This window comes from Penicillium robsamsonii (assembly GCF_028829455.1).
Source record: "Penicillium robsamsonii strain IBT 29466 chromosome Unknown utg000001l_segment0_segment0, whole genome shotgun sequence".
Lineage (NCBI taxonomy): Eukaryota > Fungi > Ascomycota > Eurotiomycetes > Eurotiales > Aspergillaceae > Penicillium > Penicillium robsamsonii.
Window position 1 is genome coordinate 2,548,299 of NW_026643219.1, and position 18,647 is coordinate 2,566,945.

The following is an 18,647-nucleotide window of genomic DNA, read 5'->3' on the forward strand; positions in this document are numbered from 1 at the left end:
ACTTTCAAAATGGCTGGACAAAAGATTTGGCTGCGCGCTGAGACCAAGCCCGCTGAGGCCCGGTCTGCCTGTGAGTAGCTTCAGCCCCTACAATGGCGGGGAAGCAATTGACTAATACACCATCTAGTGACCCCAACTACCTGCAAGGCATTGATCGATGCTGGATATGACGTGACTGTCGAGCGGTCCACCCAGCGCATCTTTGAAGGTAAGTCTACTCCCTCTACTTCCTCCGTCTCTTGCTGTTGGGCTCAATGACTGATTCCGCTCTATAGATGAGGAATTCTCCAAGGTATGATTCATTCGGTGCTATAGCTCGAACCCGCCCTAAATATAATCAATTGTCATAGGTCGGTGCGCCTTTGGTTGCAGAGGGATCCTGGGTTCAGGATGCCCCCAAGGATGCCGTCATTCTGGGTCTCAAGGAGCTGCCGGAGGATGATTTCCCTCTGGAGCACGTCCACGTCACATTCGCACACTGCTTCAAGCAGCAGGGTGGCTGGGAGAAGGTTCTTAGCCGTTGGCCTCGCGGCAACGGCACATTGCTCGACCTCGAATTCTTGACTGATGATTCCGGACGCCGAGTTGCTGGTAAGACTCATACCCTGAGGTGTTCTTTTTCTTTTGACTCGATTGCTAACTTGGTTCGTTTACTAGCCTTTGGATGGTCCGCCGGTTACGCAGGTATCTATACATGAAGCTCATTGCCTGACAAAATCAACACTAAGACGTCGAACAGGATCCGCTTTGGCTGTGAAGAACTGGGCTTGGCAATTGACCCACCCCAACGAGACCTTGCCTGGTGAGGTTCCCTACGCCAACCAAGACCGTCTGGTCGAGTCTGTTAAGGAGGCGCTCGAGGCCGGCAAGAAGGTCGCTGGCAGGGCACCCAAGATTCTTGTTATTGGAGCTGTGAGTCTTGCGTAGATCGACAGAAAGCGATATACATATTAACAATGCTATAGCTCGGACGCTGTGGCAGCGGTGCCGTGCAGCTGGCCAAGGATGTCGGTATCCCCGAGTCCAACATCATTCAATGGGATATGGCAGAGACTGCGCGAGGTGAGTCAATTTTCATCTCCAACCTCTTCACTCTAATCCTAAGCTCACAAACTAACTTCCACAGGTGGTCCTTTCAAGGAAATCTCACATGAAGTGGATATCTTCGTGAACTGCATCTACCTCTCGGCCAAGATTCCAGGTAATTTTACACATATATCCTCTCGTCTCGACTCAGTTAGCTAATATCTTTTTTTGCATTAGCCTTCGTGGACGTGGAGTCTTTGTCCGCCCCCAACCGAACCTTGTCTGTTATCTGCGACGTCAGCGCCGACACGTGAGTTATCAGGCTTGAACCATGCTAGCAAGCGCACCGCTAATTCTCAAAAGCTCCAACCCCTTGAACCCCATTCCTTTGTACAACATTACGACCACATTTGATAAGCCAACGGTTCCCGTCTCCGGGCTGGAGGCTGGAGGCCCCCCTCTCAGCGTCATCAGCATTGATCACCTCCCCTCCCTCCTTCCCCGTGAGAGCTCTGAGATGTTCAGCGAGGCTCTCTTGCCTAGCCTTCTCACGCTTAATGACCGGGCCAACTCTCGGGTCTGGAAGCAGGCCGAGCAGCTCTTCGATGAGAAGGTTGCTACCCTACCTCAGTCGCTTTAGGCGTAAGCCTGTTGAGCTGGTAGGTGTCTATGTGGAGGAGAAATAGACATGATTGAGTGCAGTTTATAGAAATATTTCCAGATAAGGAATGCTACAAAAGTTGCATGTTCAAACACATACAGATACTGAAGATATTATGAATGGTTCCTTTATTTCCTTCTAGAACGGCCGTAGAAGGTTTATTGTCTCTGCTCGTGTGACAAGCTATAGGGCTGTTTGAAATACTTATCTTGGTATTTTTGGTCAATCATTCCAGTCATTTTCAACCGAATCGCTGTATATGGCGGAGATGAGTCTTGAAAGTTTATATTACTTTCGAGATGCCTGAGCCCATATATATTTCGAAAGATAGATACTCTTACATTCCTCAAAACTTGTCCAGGCAATGGCCAGGTGGCTCGGTTTACCCCAGACTACATGTGACCGCGGTCAACCTTCCAAATATGCGGGGATGCGTAAGACGGATATCCGGAGAATCCGTGGGGGTCTAACCCACTATAACGGTGTCTGGGCCAAGAGGACCCCATTGGATGAAACGAGAGTCTCACACGAAAAGAGAGGAATGTGTCTTCATCTTGGAGTGGAGTTTGCCCCGTTTTATTGTAACCTGATTTCGGGCTCCGGACGAAAATGCTCATTGTTTCTTCTCTCCGCATGAACCGCGCTCCGCTCTCACCCTTTCTCCCGTCCCCGAACTTATTCGATTCTGCAAAATCGTTCTCTTCAACCTTGGACCCCACATTGGACTTCTCTTGTGATTTATTTTAGGATATTCAACGCCCTTACCTACATCCGGGCCAATCCGAGAATGGGGCAATAAGATAGAAGTCTGCTTGCTTCACCACCACGAACCGCCGAACCTCCCTTCCTCTATACCACAACGCTTGATGCAAGAAAAGCCGACAACGGTCGCCGCCTATGCGGCTGGGGCCTCGCTCGCTGCCGTTGCTCTGTTCTACGTCTTCGGGCCAAACTACACAATCGACGGAGATGAGTCAAACGACAGCAATCGCAAGAAGAGCATCGTGGGCCTATCCAACCTAGCCAATGACTGCTTTATCAATTCGGTGCTGCAGGCGTTAGCCGGGTTGGGGGATCTGCGGGTCTACCTGATCCACGAGCTGCACCGGCGCCACCTGGACGGACCGGAAATATACCAAACACTGCCGAGCGAGGGGGAACTTTCACCGGCGCGGTCGGACAAGTTGCGGGAGTTGCAACAGGGGATAATCACACGGGCATTGAAGGAGATGTTGGACCGATTGAACGAGCGGCCGATCTATAAGAAAACAATCTCGGCCCGTGACTTCATCCAGGCTCTGGAATACGCGTTCCGCACGCGCATCAGCCGCAATCAGCAGGACGCGCAGGAATTCTTGCAGATTGTTCTCGAGCGACTATGTGATGAGTACCACGCTGGTGCGCGCGCACGTAAACGAGCACAGGATGCCATCGATGCAGCTACTTCTAGCCCGGCAGGCGAAGAAGCCAGCAGACAAGAAAGTTCGTCCGAAGTGGAGGTGCGCATCGATGACGGATCGGTCAACGGACTGCCTGCAATTATTGATACGAAACTCAAGCAAATCGACCAGGAGCCTGGGTTCCCATTCGAAGGCAAAATGGAGTCGCAGATCGAGTGCCAGTTCTGCCATTACCAGTACAAGCCCAACCAGACGGCTTTCGTCAATTTGACACTACAGGTTCCACAGAAGAGCTCGACTACGCTCAACTCGTGCTTCGACGGTCTCCTCAAGACTGAATATATCGAGGATTTCCGCTGCGACCGATGCCGCCTGCAGCATGCCGTGGATGTGAAGACTACCGAGCTCGCCCGTGCCCGAACACAAGGTGATCGGGATCGGTTGGACCAGGAGATTTCCCGCATCCGCGAGGCTCTGGAGACGGACCCTGAGGCCGAGCTGGAGGGTATCGTATTCCCCCCGTCAGAGACCGCCCCCAAGCGCAGGATTGCGCGGCATATGCGCATCACGGCGTTCCCAAAGGTCATTGCTATCCACTTGTCGCGGTCGATCTTTGATCAGAGCAGCTCGAGCAAGAATGCGGCCAAGGTCTCGTTCCCGGAGCGGCTCCCCTTGGGAAGCATCTTGAGCCAGAAGTGGTACAAGTTGCTTGCGATTGTCTGCCACAAAGGTAGCCACCATAGCGGACACTACGAGTCCTTCCGACGGAATCATATCTACCCGCCGTTCTCGACACCCGAGGCCTTCAGCTCCTATGCGCAGAGTCGCACTGCCAGTCAGAACGCCTCCGCGGCGCCCAGTCCTCGGATTGTACCACGCAGCAGCCCCGATGTCGACGATGGAAGCATTTCGAGAGCAGGCTCATCGGCCTCGCTATCTGGAGCCTCGACCTCAGCTTCGGCGACTCAACTCACCCCTCCTCACCCACGACCTACCACCTCTGGCTCACGTCGTTCTTTCCAGAGGAATACATCCCGTTCCTCTAAACAGACGTTGTCACCTGCCTCGGATAGCAACAGCCCGACGACTGACCAGGGTCGTTGGAGTCCGTCCCCGGGCTCTTCCCGCAGCATACCTGGCCAATCCCAGGATACTCCCACGGGGGTCAGTTCGCGGCTTCGTCGCCGTCGCAAACCGAACGATCGCTGGTGGCGCATCTCCGACGAAAAGATTAAGGAATGTAAAACCTCGGACGTGCTGGCCATGCAGAGGGAGGTTTATCTCTTATTCTATGAGTTGGAGAAACCCGATGCGAGTCCTACCGAGGGACGTAGATAGTCGGACCTTTCATTTTCATTTTTTTTTTTAGAGTCCAGTATATACACATATTCCCGTACTTCTATAAATAGGGGATTTAGAAAGATGTATTGAATCAGACTGAAAATGCCCAACAGAATAGTCCGAATCCCCAATGAAAAGGGAAAAGGTAACTTCCGATAAACGGCGATGATGTCACTTGACTTTCTACAGCTCAGCTCTACAACATACGATGGATGTACAAAGTACACTTGACGAACATTCAATTAGTAGACTGGAGAAGGAATTCAAGGAATACAATAAACTTGAATAACTGAATGAATGAATATATGACTAACATACGTACTCGCGGGGACAGTGGAATTGCAGCGAATGGCCTCGAACTCCTCGGCACCCCGCCACGAACAAAACACGGATTCCTCGGTCACTTTTAAGCGATTTCGGGGTAGTTACTCTATAGATATTATAGATGTTAGAGCTGTATAGCTGTCATAGGTATTTAGAAATATGACAATTGAAAAACTAGAAGCACAAACTCATGCGAGAGGTGTAAATAAAAAACCCCTCCTAATCCCCTATAAAGAGCTCCCGAGACCTCAAACGGTATCGGGCCATCACGGGGAAGGTCGGGAATACCAAGAGACTGGCCATACATAAGGAGGTTATATCATCTTTCTTCCTTTCTTTTCTTGAAATCACACTGACCTCACTCTAGTTCCACATCTCCACCACCGGTGAGTCCTACCTTGTCTCTCTCCCTTCACCGATGACGCTTGCCCCTCTACATTTTGCCCCTCTTCCTTATTTAACTCTGCCCGCTTTCAGCTCCCGGTAAAGGCGAGAGCTGTAATACTACATTAACTAGATCTGACCCCTTCTTTTTTCTTTCTCCTACAGATTTCTACAAACCAAAATCTTTGTACAAACTTCATAATGGGTGTTCTTGAGCAACTTAGCCGCAAGTCCGGCGTCATTGTCGGCGACGATGTTCTCCGTCTCTTCGAGTACGCTAAGCAGAACAACTTCGCCATCCCCGCCATCGTGAGTTCTAAGTCTTCTTTGGGCCAATCTTGGAGAATCCTAAACTAATTCCCACCAGAACGTCACCTCCTCCTCCACCGTTGTTGCTTCCCTCGAGGCTGCTCGTGACCAGAACTGCCCCGTCATCCTGCAGGTCTCCCAGGGTGGTGCCGCTTTCTTCGCCGGTAAGGGTGTGAGCAACGAGGGCCAGAAGGCCTCCATTGCTGGTTCCATCGCCGCTGCCCACTACATTCGTAGCGTGGCCACTGCCTACGACATCCCCGTCATCCTTCACACCGATCACTGCGCCAAGAAGCTCCTCCCTTGGCTCGATGGTATGCTCGATGCCGATGAGGCTTACTTCAAGCTGCACAACGAGCCCCTCTTCTCCTCCCACATGATTGATCTGTCCGAGGAGCCTGTCGACTACAACATCAGCACCACCGCTGCCTACCTTAAGCGCGCTGCCCCCATGAAGCAGTGGCTCGAGATGGTATGTCAATTTAAAAAAAAACAGACCCTTAATTGCAACATTGAGTGCTAACAACTTTCATAGGAGATCGGTATCACCGGTGGTGAGGAGGACGGTGTCAACAACGAGTCTGTTGACAACAACTCCCTCTACACCCAGCCCGAGGACATCCTGGCCATCCAGAACGCCCTCGCCCCCATCAGCCCCTACTTCTCCATTGCCGCTGGCTTCGGTAACTGCCACGGTGTCTACAAGCCCGGCAACGTCAAGCTCCACCCCGAGCTTCTCTCCAAGCACCAGAAGTACGTCAAGGAGCAGATCAAGTCTTCCTCCGACAAGCCCGTCTTCTTCGTCTTCCACGGTGGTTCCGGCTCCTCCAAGGAGGAGTTCAAGGAGGCCATCAGCTACGGTGTCGTCAAGGTCAACGTCGACACTGATATGCAGTACGCCTACCTGACCGGTGTCCGTGACTTCGTCCTCAACAAGAAGGACTACCTCATGTCCCAGGTCGGTAACCCCGATGGTGCTGATAAGCCCAACAAGAAGGCCTTCGATCCCCGCGTCTGGGTTCGCGAGGGTGAGAAGACCATGAGCAAGCGTGTTAAGGAGGCCCTTGAGGACTTCAACACTGCTGGCCAGCTGTAAATGTCGATGTCTCTATGATATCGCATCTTTGATTCCCTTTGTTTACCCTTTTTGATTACCCTCATATCCTCTCTTCATGCGGCCGAAAAAGCGTTGGATGTGCCTGGGGATGTGGACGTCCAGGTTGTATGTAGCGTTGTATACTGACACGCTGTAATGAATGTCCATATCACGGTCCTTATGACCGCTCCTTTGGAATATGAACTGTAACGTTCTATTTGATAATTGTGCACCACCAATCTCCGATGTAGTCACTAGACCTCACAGCCCGAGTGTTTGAAGTGTACTTCAATCTATCCATTATTAACTAGAAATTATATAACTATGTCCATCCATAGATTCTGTTAGATTACTGTATGTATTTGATGTTTGCTCCTCCTACCTGTTCCGTTGTAACCCAATCCTGAATCTTAAGATGTAGGACACGATGTGCTTTACTCGACGGGCAAACTATGGGGCTTCTCTCCTCTCATGTCTTCTCAGTTCTCTCCTACTATCACAAAGCTCGTCAGAGCGATTGACCAAACCCTTCCTTACTTCTATCAACCTCCATAACCCAAAACATCGGTGTGAACCCTATCTCCTCCCACCCTCTATCCCCATTTTATACTAACAAACCTCCATCAAATAGAAACTAACCTAGCACACAGCCTAACATGTCACCTACCCAATTTACCCAGCTTCCACAACTGGTACGTACAAGCAAATCCAAATATAGCCATCCACACTAACGAACACACCATCACAACAGGTCCTAGACCTCGGCGACGAGCTAGAAGAACTAGTCTACATCAAGACAGCAATTGGAATCTACGACCGAAGCATGTTGACAATCATCAACTCGACAACGACACCCGCACAGCTCAATCTCCACCGCGGATCCTGGCTGCAGGCCATGTCGAAAGTAGCATCCTTGCACCGAAGTATCGTGGCGGATTTTAATCGGCTGCCCGGCCATTTGAAACGCAGCTTTGTGAGGGCTAATCGTTTAACTCTGAATGAGCATGGGTTTCGGCCTTCGGCTGATAACTTGGAGATTACTCGTCCTGGTAGTAGGAGGGTTTTTATTTTGCCTTGAAATGGGAGCGAGATACATACTGGTATGTTGGGTGTGGAATTATCTACGCTTGTGTATTGTTGTTGACTGGGTTGTTATGCTAGAGTCGGGATGATGTTGTTCGACTCCTTGTTATCAAGGAGGGAGGTGATGAGTGGTTGTTTATCTCTCTTTGGCTCCTGTTGATATGCTTGAATGCTTCTGCTAATGAGAGGTTCAAAGGTTCATTCATGCTAATAGGAAATTGATTCTCAGGATTAAGATTTCACCAACACATTGATCCTCGTGCATTGAAACTGGCTGAACCAACCGATAACTCAGTAGGTACGACTACTCTACAGGAAATAATGTCTTCCAACGGAACGCCCGCAAAGAGAAAATGGATAAACACGCTGTTGATGCCACAGCTATGCAACACAGGTTCCGCCAATAATATAAACCATAGCAGTGATCAAGTCTCGCATTAAGGATTTTACAAGAATAACATGACAGCGTTTCAGTCGTAAGCGGGGTGACTCCCCGATAGGGATAACTCATTATATGATGCGGGCGCGATTTCAAATATGCAGCTATCCTGCACGCCCAGCTCCAGGGTAGCAGCATACATGTACACAACACAGATCATTTTCGATAGAGCAGCCGGTTCTCGAATCAGAGCACAGCAACGCTATCAACAAGCGTACTTGCGAGTCCACTCCCGCGCAACCTCCTCGTAGCGTGCCCGGTCGTTCTTGTATTGCTCTGCAATCCGCCCCTCGACGGCATCATCGGGCATCGGCTCGGCTAGTAGCTGTCTGGCGAACTGGAGGACTGCGGCGATCTTCGAGCTGGGTTTCCATTCGTCGGCTCGGAGCATGCCTAGGCACATGCTTCCTTTGTCGTCGTTTGTTACGTTTGGGTGGTAGATTTTAGTTGCGAAGGAGACTGTCGGTGGCTTGAATGGGTATTCCGTGGGGAGGGAGAGCTTGACTAGGAACTTGCCATTCTGTGTTGTTTGCCACGAGGTTAGAAACGCTGTTTGTTGGAGTTGGACTGGGAGGTTCGAGTTCGGGGACTCCCTGTTGGAGACCTTGGTGGGAGATGGTGAGGATAAAGGGAGACAGATCATGTTTTGACATACGTGGAATGGCGAGCCTTCAGGCCCATCCATTTTGACCCTCCACTCGTACACGTTCGACTCATCGGCCAACTCAACCGTGATCCCTTCTGGAGGGGATTCGGTGAGCTCAGCCAGCTCCTATAATTAGAATAGATGGTCAGTACACTGGTAGATGACAATTGTCATGTGAAAATATAGGTATTCACCTTGGATATGCGCTTGATGCTGCCCATTGTGGTGTTCAGTTGTGGATTTGGCGGGGCGATAAGAGCGGGGAGGTCGAGGGGGGGGAGATGCAGGCAAACGCGTTAATCCAAGACGCGCTTCAAGATGTCGAGGCTGTAAATAAACAGAGATTTATTGAGTAATATAGTAAATACGCTGTGTGCGGGAAATGTTAGAAGAACAAAGGGGGCTTTTAGGTCGAAGCTAGAAGCTCCGAGTGGGGTGCGCGGCAAAAGACGTCAGTGGAGAAGTTTGATATCTTCGCCGTCCGCTCTATGTACGGACAGCATAGTGGACATACTATAATTGACACGCAAGATCCATTCATACTCTGTTAACTTTTAATGTATTTAGCTTCATTCCTACCATTACCAATATAAAATACGTTACTCTCTCTGGATCATGACCATCAGTCCCATAAGCCCTAGCATCACTGTCTTCAGCCAGGGATGTTCGCTAAGCATGATAGTAACGTATCCAACCATAGGTATGTAGCCACGAACACTGCCAACAATGTCCTCCGCCCGGTCGAGATAATCCTGGTCTAACCTTGTCAGTAACCTTCGGAAGTGGGCTTCTTCGCGCTTCCGCATCGCTTACCTTGAGCATATAGCTCAGTATCGTCTGCCAAATTGTTATCGCCCTAGGGAGATGTTAGAGATTACCCAAGCCAGTCAAATTGCTAGGTCGCCTACCTTGGTGAGAAGCATATGCGTGTTGGGTGTTGTGTCCCTAGAACCTAGTTAGCACAAAGAAGCAGTCACAAGATTGCCAGGTAATGGGCGAGGACATACACTGTAACTTCCTTCACCTTCCTCGCGCTTACGCGCCCTTCTACCTGAGGGAAAGTGCGAACAACCCTGTGGACAATCGGAATATCCTTTCCTCGAACATTATAAACAAGAACTTCTCCGATCTCCGCCCTCGTGTCTCGATTCCAGAGGAAGAGCAGGTCACCACGCTGAAATGCGGGCTCCATTGATCCTGCAGAGATGGAATGTGAGCTGTGTTCAGACCGTCGTGAAATAGCTTTGTTTACCGGATAACACCACAACTATTGGAGAGCTTGATGCGGACACGACCGAGAGGCCTTTCCACATCATAAAAGCTGTGGAAAGCACCAGTGCAAAGTTCAGCACTTGTGCAATTGATTGCCGAGCATTTGTGATGCTGGAAGAGAGGGAGGATAGCATGGTGGGCGGTTCGCGATCAACGGAGAGGCGGGAGGGTTGGGGTAGGTCGCTCTAATAGTGGCTGTTCTTGGTCAGAAATACTGCCCAAGGGATATTTTTTTTCTCCCTTGCTTTCTCCTGCAGAATGGTAGATAAAGACGATACCTATTGTGTCCAGCTAAATGGGCTGGTTGGGTTGTCGTGTTTTGATAGAGCTAAAAGGTGCGGAGAGGTGGCCTCGTCGGAGATCGTCTTGGCGCAGATCCACTGGCTTTTCCGCCTTGCAGGTATAACCACCGTGTATATTTGGAGTACCACAGGTGAGTTCAAACATCAGATTTCAGCTGGTCCAGTAATTGAGACCTCATCAAATCAAAAGTATTATAGTTTACTTCTCTGTCCGGTAATTTATCTGAATACCAGCGGGCCCCTGGTTGCAACGAAGAGACTTGGGTGCTTTACAGGTCTTGTGAGAAGACATGTGCTACATTGTAGAAAGACGTGTTTAACTGAAGTAGATTTCCCTGGCCAGATCCCATGGTCAGGGGCAAGAGTAGGATCTGGTTGCTCTCTTCAAAGCTCATCATGGCTCGACGAACTGGTGGTCACAGATCGCAGATCATTTGAAAAGTTTGTTAGCAACTTCGGAGTTTATAGTGTGCGGAAATGAAACAATATTCTAGTAAAAGAGAGACTGTCAGATTGGTTGGTATGAAGACCGCACTATATCCGTTTCAGTCTAGAACCGTTCTATCCAGGCAACCATGTATACATATAGTTAATGATATCCAGGATATACCTTGTTTCTCGTGCTGTAACGCCTTGACTTATTTGTCTACTTAAAGGTGGTATCTGCTAAGCTAGACTTAAACAAAGACATACGAATCCTAGGCCCTCGCAGACTATACAAGAGCGGGTCATGTCCCATCTCCCCGGACATCCTTAGATATCGATCAAAGCTTGTTCCTTTTCTTGGGATATGGCCACAGATCTTTTGATATTCATGCATAAGCTACTACATAGCTTGGCATTAAAAGCAGATAGCTTTTCTTCTTCATTGTTCTCTGATTCTTCCAAGAGCTGCACCTTTTGAGGTGCGCCGAGAAATCATCATGAAGAATGTTGCTATCCCTAGAAATTAAGCCAATAGCCTACGTCTCGTGACTAAAATCGTCATCATTCTCTGAGCCATATAAACATCCAATGAGATAGATAGTAGGGATGTTCATGGTATATACTTGGTTTTGAAATATGAAGCTTGACTTACCTACCATGCTTGAGCTGATCCACCTATCGGCGGATGGAATTCGGTAGATAGCAAGATTCCTGAGGAAATTATAGGTGACTGACGCGTTGTATGTATTGCCCTGAGCTCCCAAACTCCCACTGCGCAGATCGCAAGGGGCTCCATTCTTCGGGGCAAGGTTTGCATAAAAATGTCCGAGCAGGAATACTTGCGAAGATGATAAAAGCCCGAATCCCACTCCAGATCAGCTTTATTCAGGACTGACGTATGATAACGGCGACCCTGTTGAACATTTTTGATAATTATTTCTATATGATTTGATCCACGGTTGCCCAATATGCAGTCTATCTCCTCAGAATCGACCTTACCGACAGACGAGCCCAAAGTTTCAGCCCTTGAGCTCCTGCGTGAGCACCACCTTGAGCTTACCCCAGATGGAAAATATGTGCGATGGTTGCGAAATCACCCAAGGCATCCTCGAAATTGGTCTGGCCTACGAAAGACTTACGATATTATCCTCATCTGTCTCTTGGATCTTTTTATGTGTGTCCAAACTAAATCAACATTAGTTTTTGTCAATAAGCTAACAATAACTGCAGAACAGCATCCAGCACCGCAGGTGTGAGTGTATACAGCTATCATGAATAGCCTACAAGATTGATGAGCTAACACCGTGATCTGTTCTAGTCGGCAGCTGCTTCACAGGCCAAACATGAATACAATATCAGTGAAACGCTTTCTATTTTTATATTTGTCACAATGTAAGATCAGCCGGTCTTGGTATACTTCGCGCATCTGACATCAAACAGATTTCTTCTCGGCCAGGTGGCAGGCACTATCTTATTTCCCCCGTGGTCGGAGACATTTGGGCGAAGGAACCTATACATTGTGAGCAGTGGTCTCAGTGCCATTTGCTGTATGATCATCGGTGTTGTGCGTGCAATGCCGGTCATTATCATCATGCGCATCATCGCCGGGATTCTTTCCGCCATTCCTTATACCATCGTCGGCGGCAGCATCGAGGACATGTTCGACTCGCATGCTCGAATATGGGCCATGTATTATTGGACAGTTGCTTCGAACATTGGTCTCATTCTTGGACCCATCATGAGCAGCTATATTATTGCAGGTCTTGATTGGTATGTAGCCCTCAACTATGGTCTGTGTAAATTTCTCACAACCGCCCAGGCGATGGAACTTCTATATCTTCGCCATCATCATTGCTGTAATTGCATTTGGTCTCTTATTCATTCGCGAATCTCGACCTTCCTTGTTGCTGGCCTGCGAGGTGAAACGAGTCACCGATATGACTACTATGCAATCAATTCCACCGCCACTCAACCACGACCATATCCCGGATCTCAATATCTTTGTAAAAGAAGCCCTCTTTCGTCCAGCCCAGCTCTTCTTCCAAGAACCCATAATTTTCGTCATCGCAATGATGATCTCCGTCGCCATGTCCCTCATCTACATATTCACCGAAGCCCTCCAACCCATCTACGAGTTAATGGGATTTGCAAAAGCCGAAGCTTCACTGATGTTCATCGCGATCGGCCTTGGAACCTGTCTCAGCACGTTGACGCGCGTGCTAGACGGCTATGTTCTTAACTATTTCCGCCGACAGGGACGCCCTATTAAGCCGGAATACAAGCTCATCGGGCTAGGCCTTGGTGGTCCAGTCCTAGCGATTGGTCTATGGTGGTTTGCCTGGACTATTCCACCCGAGACTCACACTCCGTGGATTGTGCCCACGATTTCCCTTGTTCTGGTGGGCTATGCGCTGACGGAAATGGATGTAGTGCTGTACGGGTATATCTCCGACTCTTACCTGAGTTACTCTGCCAGTGCCACGGCTGCTGTTGCATTCGTACGAGCGCTGCTGTCAGGTGTCTTTCCGCTGTTTACAACCCAGATGTTTGCTCGGTTAGGGAACAATAACGCTATGTCTGTGCTTGCTGCTATAGCAACTGCCTTTTGTATAGTACCGCCTATGTTTATCTGTTATGGAGAGCGAATTCGTCGGGCGAGCAAGTTTGCTCGGCATAGTTGGGAAATCCAGGAGGAGCTGGGTAAAGAGAAAGAAGATTGGTGATCTATGGGCTTTTGTTTATATATATCTGCGATTTCCAGGGGAGTATTCTAAATCATGTGAGATACAAATTATATGAGGACCAGATAAACAAAAGGTAAGAACCAGAGTAACCTCTTATCGACACAAAATGCACTCATACGTCTTGAGTGGCTTTAGCAGTGGCGTCCTCTCCCTGAGTGAGGCTTGCTTTCCAATACTTCTCTTTCTTGCCTCGGCTAACAACCAGTCCGTAGATATCAAATGGATCGACAACTGTCTGGAGCCAATGACGTGGATCGTCATAGCCAGGACCCTCAATCTCCGTGACACCATCTTCGGCGAGATAAATCTTGTTTGATCGCGGAAGCCGGTGCATGGGATGGAAGACATTCATCAAAGTGGTATTGCTATACATGAATACAACCTCAAAAAACCAGAAGAACCACTCCTGTTTCAATAAAGGACTGATATTCTCCAGGTCAGTGTAAGCGTTCAGACTCGCAGCAGTGAAGTATTCCACGGTGCGATAGATGGTACGGATCGTAATGAGGGTGCAGCTGCAGTACAACGCCAGTAGCGCATGTTTGATCTTGTGGTTCAATACGCCTCCTCGGGCGCAATTAAAGTGGAATCGGCCGGCCAAAGTCATAAAGCCTGCCATTAAAGCGATCTGCATGATAAGAGCCGCCTTCAGTAGCGCCTTGCCGGTGTTTTGCGAGCTGACACTAGAGTCTGCACTTGCGACTCGGGCTGCCCCGTTTGCCGTAATGATCTCAATGGCCATACCAAAGACGATGAAGGTCGTGAATACACGGCCAGGGTGGATGGGGGAGTGGTATGGGATGTAGTAAAGTATGCGACCCAAAATGAAGAAGTTAGCAACCTCGTATACTGGCCTAGAATCATCGAGGATAGGTTGTCAGTAGCGTATCTCATGATAGGATGGGTATTCCTTACGGTCCGGCGAGGAGAAGCACAGTGCTTGCGATATAGACGCCTAGATTTCCCCACTGTCCGAAAGCTCCAATAGTTCGTATGATAAAACCCGCCGTGAACAGGAGGGCAGACCATGGAAGAAGGCCAGTGACTTTCCAGGACTTATATTTGCTGGGAAATTTGGTTAATTTTAGAGGTCATAGTAGATAAAGGTCACATACAAGCATTGATATCCATGGATGCCGCCAGAAATAGCGAAGAGAATTGCAAAGGCAATTGCAGCGCCTTTGTTTGGTGCATAGAACCACAAGCTCCCCTCCTCTTTGTTTTGTCAGATAAACTATTGATCGTGATTGACTTGGGAGATGACTTGCGATGTGATGACCGCTCCTCGAGCATGGTTGTTGTAGATCCACCAACTATATATCGCTTGGTGAGTTTGCGCAAAAGCACTACTGTGTAGTTGATGTAATTGGCAAGTTGGAGAGTGTGAATATTTTGCTGAAAGGACGTTCGATTTATATATACAATATTTGGGCCCCGTGCTTTGGTGGTTTTCATGTCAAATAAATACACAGTTTGGCATCCCGAAGTGAACACTTTAGGCAATTTCGTATTCCTCTAACTTTCCCCCTTATGGTCTCTATTTTGCATAGTTCCTCGATTTGGATCCACAAAGAACGGTCAGATATCGAGGGTCACTGGTCACTGGCTCATCGGAATAGCGGATCGACGCTTAGGCTTAAAATGACCTCGTATCTGCATCAGCGCCATGCTGAGCCACTTTTAATACGACCTGCCTGCTATAGACTTTTGACTTATGATTCGCCAGCCTTCTTGTCACGCTAGTCCAACTTGGGTAACTCGTTTTCGCTTACTTTGGGCATCTAACAGGGCCCACGTGATCAATCTACTTTAAGGACCGAGTACTCCACAGAGTCATACATGTCGGGGAAACTACGTCTTATGGAATAGAAATATCCACTATCTACCAATGACAGACATTTGCTATGAAGGAGGTATAGATATGTAGCACGTGATATTGTGGTTGTCTGGGTAACCGATAACCCAAGGCGGTAAGCGCAATGTTGATCTGTGGACGTTCTGGACTTTCCTTTGACTGCTGAGCTGTTTTGCATGTTGCATTACACCCCACAGCTCTGAGAGGTTCAACGGCACCTGCACTCGTATTGCATACATACTCAGCAGCCACCCAAAATGCCACCCAAACAGCCCCAGGCATCGCTGTTCCAAGTTTACCTCCGGCTACGGCCGCCGATGACCCCAAAGCCCAATGAATCTGACCGCTTTTTGAATGTTGAACCGCCGGAGGCTTTGCAGGAGGAGACAGAGATTGTCTCGCCGGGATCAACACATATTACTCTTCTACCACCAAATGACACGAGAAAGCGCGCCGTCGAGAAGTTTGGTTTCACAAAAGTCTTCGAGGAGGCGGCCTCGCAATTGGATGTCTTCCACGACACTGGGATGGAGCCCATCATACGCGGAGTTTTAAAGGAGAACCGAGATGGGCTAGTCGCTACCTTGGGAGTCACAGGCAGCGGAAAGGTCTGGTCCAAATGTTGCAGCATCGCGATAACCAAGCTAATGTTTTGATCGTGTACAGAGCCACACCATTCTAGGATCCAAGACCGAACGAGGAATGACCCAAATGGCACTTGATGTTATCTTCCGCTCCCTAGAGCCGACAACCAAGACCGAAGATAGCAGCATTACCCCCGTAATGCTTGCCTCACTGGCTGCCGCGGACGCGTCTGAAGCACAACTGTTCTCCGCCCAGACCTTTTTGGAAGCTGTATATGGGGAGCCAAACGGACGGACGTCGAGAGCGCAGACACCCATGAGCCCATCTCGTGCCAATACCCCTTTGATGGTACGAAGCCCCCTTACCCTGAACTCCCCCGAAGGATCCCCAACCCCGCGATTACGCACCCCTGGATCGTATCTCCCAAGACCGAGATCTAAACCTGGAAACCCCCACAAGATGGATTCATCTTCTATCATGAGTCCCAATGGCGCTGCTCGAGCTGGCCTTGGCCAAATTTCGACTGAGTCCCCTGAATGGATCACCCCAGGATTTTCTAATCCTAACCCCTACACCCACTTCAATTTATTTGACCTCAAATCAGCTAAATCTCGACTTTATGTCATTAAGGAACCGACCCCTGCTCTGAATTTCCCCCGCCGCCACGTACGTGAACGACCATGCGCCCTGCCTAGGCTGCCCGATATGAGCCACCTCACTGTGGATATGGATTCAAATGCCGACTATGTCGTTTTGGTGTCAATGTATGAGGTATACAATGACCGGATTTTTGATCTTCTATCTCCCTCTATTATCACAGGACAGGGCACCATGTCTCGCGGAAATAACCAAAAGGATCGACGACGTCCCTTGCTCTTTAAGCCTACTGAGGGCTCACCAGATCGGAAACTGGTTGCCGGGCTACGCAAAATTGCTTGCAGTAGTTATGAAGAAGCACTGGCTATTTTGGACGTTGGTTTAACCGAACGCAAGGTAACTGGAACTGGAATGAATAGTGTTAGCTCTCGAAGCCATGGTTTCTTTTCCATGGAAGTCAAGAAGCGGACATACTCGAAGCGAACCGGTGAGCACAACTGGACTGGAAACGCCCTCACTGTTGTGGATCTTGCTGGTAAGTATGCCGCATCCTTGCTGTAGGGCTGCTGTTAATTAATCTAGGCTCCGAGCGCGCGAGAACGGCAAAGACAGCTGGCGCTACACTCGCTGAGGCCGGCAAGATCAACGAAAGTTTGATGTATCTCGGCCAATGCCTGCAGATGCAAAGCAACATACAGGATGGAATGAAGGTGTGTTTTGAATTTATCATCAGTGTGCTTCTTTTGGCAGCTGCTAACCTACAAAGACTGCTCTCGTTCCTTACCGACAATGCAAATTGACCGAGCTTCTGTTTTCAAACTCATTCCCATCGCCACATCAGATGTCCAGAGGCCAATATCCCCAAAAGGCTATCATGATAGTCACCGCTGACCCTCTGGGTGATTTCAACGCCACATCCCAAATTTTACGTTACTCCGCATTGGCTCGCGAGGTTACCGTTCCTAGAGTTCCCTCGGTCTCCGGATCCATTTTGTCTGTCGCTTCTGGTAGTCATCGGTCAGCTAGTGGCTGCACTTCTCCAAACTTCGATTCAACCGAAGAGCTCCAGAGAGCTGTTGCCGAGGTCACACGCCTCACGCGCGATTGCCACGGCCTTGCTGTCAAGCTAGCCGAAGAAGAGATTGCACGGTCTGATGTTGAAATGAGATTGAGAGCTGCCGAAGAAAGGTGTCTGACGATCGAGCAAGATGTGCGAGAAGAATGCTGGGCAGAGATGGATGAGAAAACGGAAGAAGAAAGGCGACGCTGGCAGAGGGCTTGGGATGAGCAGGTTTGTAGCCCTCGATCAGCCCAAAACTTGTCAAATCCTAATATTTTCCAGATTGGTCGCAATGACGAGCACATTGACAAGAAGGTCGAGCTCGTATCCCGTGGATTCCAAAGTAAGTTGGCCCATAAGGAGCGAACTATATGAACTTTTGAACTGACGTCTACCTCCAGTCTTTGAAGATTCCGGGTCGAACGAACGAGTGGAAGAACTCGAGGAAGAAAATGACCGGCTTCGCCGCAAACTCGCCGCACTTGAGCGTGAGATGCACAACCAATCGCCGACAAGAAAGAATAGACCCAAGAATGCCACGCCCGCGCGGGCTAATCTCGGCCGCGAGAGCGATATCGAGAATGCGTTGCAACGCATGGATCAGTTGAAGCTCGCAGATACCATGTTTGCTCCTCCATCGCCAGGAGCCTCGCCTATCAAGAAGATGAGAAAGATGGGAACCCGGAAATGGGACCTCGCCCCAGAGGACCAGATTTAAGCCGTTTTGTTTCCTCCTCTACCCCGTCATGACTGTTACGATTTACTCTTCTTGCACTGCTCGAGATACCAGAGCCTTTAATTCCTGGGCGTATCTTTTTTTTGGTTAATATGGAATGATATCCCTTGGCTATGGCGTTTGGGGGCAATCGATCTTTTGTTCTTAATAATTGTTGATATTTCATTTCCCAATTGACAATTCCAAATTTGGATGTTGTGGATATTGTACATGCTAGCTCGTAAGCCATTGAAGCCACCTGTTTCTCAACGCCATCCTGTAGTTTAAAATAATTCCTGTCTTGAGAAGAACACCCCATGTGCTCCATAAACCGAAAAGAAAAAAAGAAAGCAAGCCCCCTCCTTGGATATATCCTAGATTC

At 49.1% G+C, this 18,647-nt stretch overlaps 9 protein-coding genes across 9 annotated transcripts; 6 read left to right on the forward strand and 3 right to left on the reverse strand.

The window, feature by feature from the left end:
• Positions 1–9: 9 nt before the first annotated feature.
• On the forward strand, positions 10–1,666 carry lys1 (saccharopine dehydrogenase (NAD+, L-lysine-forming); the record flags this gene model as incomplete). Its single annotated transcript, XM_057225283.1, has 10 exons — positions 10–70; positions 128–208; positions 276–292; positions 351–591; positions 658–684; positions 740–912; positions 966–1,062; positions 1,127–1,201; positions 1,264–1,336; positions 1,390–1,666. The coding sequence occupies 10 exons, from the start codon at positions 10–12 to the stop codon at positions 1,664–1,666; spliced, it is 1,122 nt and encodes a 373-aa protein (XP_057089299.1).
• Positions 1,667–2,553: 887 nt separating this feature from the next.
• Positions 2,554–4,425, forward strand: N7447_001008 (putative ubiquitin C-terminal hydrolase; the record flags this gene model as incomplete). The annotated part of the gene is made up of 1 exon (XM_057225284.1): positions 2,554–4,425. The coding sequence occupies one exon, from the start codon at positions 2,554–2,556 to the stop codon at positions 4,423–4,425; it is 1,872 nt and encodes a 623-aa protein (XP_057089300.1).
• A 912-nt stretch (positions 4,426–5,337) lies between these two features.
• N7447_001009 (fructose-bisphosphate aldolase FBA1) lies at positions 5,338–6,558 on the forward strand (the record flags this gene model as incomplete). Its single annotated transcript, XM_057225285.1, has 3 exons — positions 5,338–5,445; positions 5,504–5,917; positions 5,981–6,558. 3 exons carry the CDS (start codon positions 5,338–5,340, stop codon positions 6,539–6,541), a joined length of 1,083 nt encoding a protein of 360 aa, XP_057089301.1. The 3' UTR covers positions 6,542–6,558.
• A 639-nt stretch (positions 6,559–7,197) lies between these two features.
• Positions 7,198–7,619, forward strand: N7447_001010 (uncharacterized protein; the record flags this gene model as incomplete). The annotated part of the gene is made up of 2 exons (XM_057225286.1): positions 7,198–7,233; positions 7,293–7,619. The coding sequence occupies 2 exons, from the start codon at positions 7,198–7,200 to the stop codon at positions 7,617–7,619; spliced, it is 363 nt and encodes a 120-aa protein (XP_057089302.1).
• Positions 7,620–8,268: 649 nt separating this feature from the next.
• N7447_001011 (putative ubiquitin conjugating enzyme (UbcB)) lies at positions 8,269–8,930 on the reverse strand (the record flags this gene model as incomplete). The annotated part of the gene is made up of 2 exons (XM_057225287.1): positions 8,269–8,835; positions 8,904–8,930. The coding sequence occupies 2 exons, from the start codon at positions 8,928–8,930 to the stop codon at positions 8,269–8,271; spliced, it is 594 nt and encodes a 197-aa protein (XP_057089303.1).
• A 378-nt stretch (positions 8,931–9,308) lies between these two features.
• On the reverse strand, positions 9,309–10,115 carry sec11 (signal peptidase complex catalytic subunit SEC11; the record flags this gene model as incomplete). The annotated part of the gene is made up of 5 exons (XM_057225288.1): positions 9,309–9,466; positions 9,523–9,565; positions 9,618–9,654; positions 9,717–9,906; positions 9,962–10,115. 5 exons carry the CDS (start codon positions 10,113–10,115, stop codon positions 9,309–9,311), a joined length of 582 nt encoding a protein of 193 aa, XP_057089304.1.
• Positions 10,116–11,677: 1,562 nt separating this feature from the next.
• Positions 11,678–13,432, forward strand: N7447_001013 (Major facilitator superfamily domain general substrate transporter; the record flags this gene model as incomplete). The annotated part of the gene is made up of 5 exons (XM_057225289.1): positions 11,678–11,883; positions 11,940–11,961; positions 12,028–12,101; positions 12,150–12,479; positions 12,529–13,432. The coding sequence occupies 5 exons, from the start codon at positions 11,678–11,680 to the stop codon at positions 13,430–13,432; spliced, it is 1,536 nt and encodes a 511-aa protein (XP_057089305.1).
• Positions 13,433–13,565: 133 nt separating this feature from the next.
• On the reverse strand, positions 13,566–14,746 carry N7447_001014 (putative RTA1 domain protein; the record flags this gene model as incomplete). Its single annotated transcript, XM_057225290.1, has 4 exons — positions 13,566–14,307; positions 14,369–14,518; positions 14,569–14,632; positions 14,689–14,746. 4 exons carry the CDS (start codon positions 14,744–14,746, stop codon positions 13,566–13,568), a joined length of 1,014 nt encoding a protein of 337 aa, XP_057089306.1.
• Positions 14,747–15,565: 819 nt separating this feature from the next.
• On the forward strand, positions 15,566–18,268 carry N7447_001015 (uncharacterized protein; the record flags this gene model as incomplete). Its single annotated transcript, XM_057225291.1, has 6 exons — positions 15,566–15,916; positions 15,975–17,025; positions 17,073–17,200; positions 17,257–17,781; positions 17,833–17,893; positions 17,952–18,268. 6 exons carry the CDS (start codon positions 15,566–15,568, stop codon positions 18,266–18,268), a joined length of 2,433 nt encoding a protein of 810 aa, XP_057089307.1.
• Between the last annotated feature and the right edge of the window lie 379 nt (positions 18,269–18,647).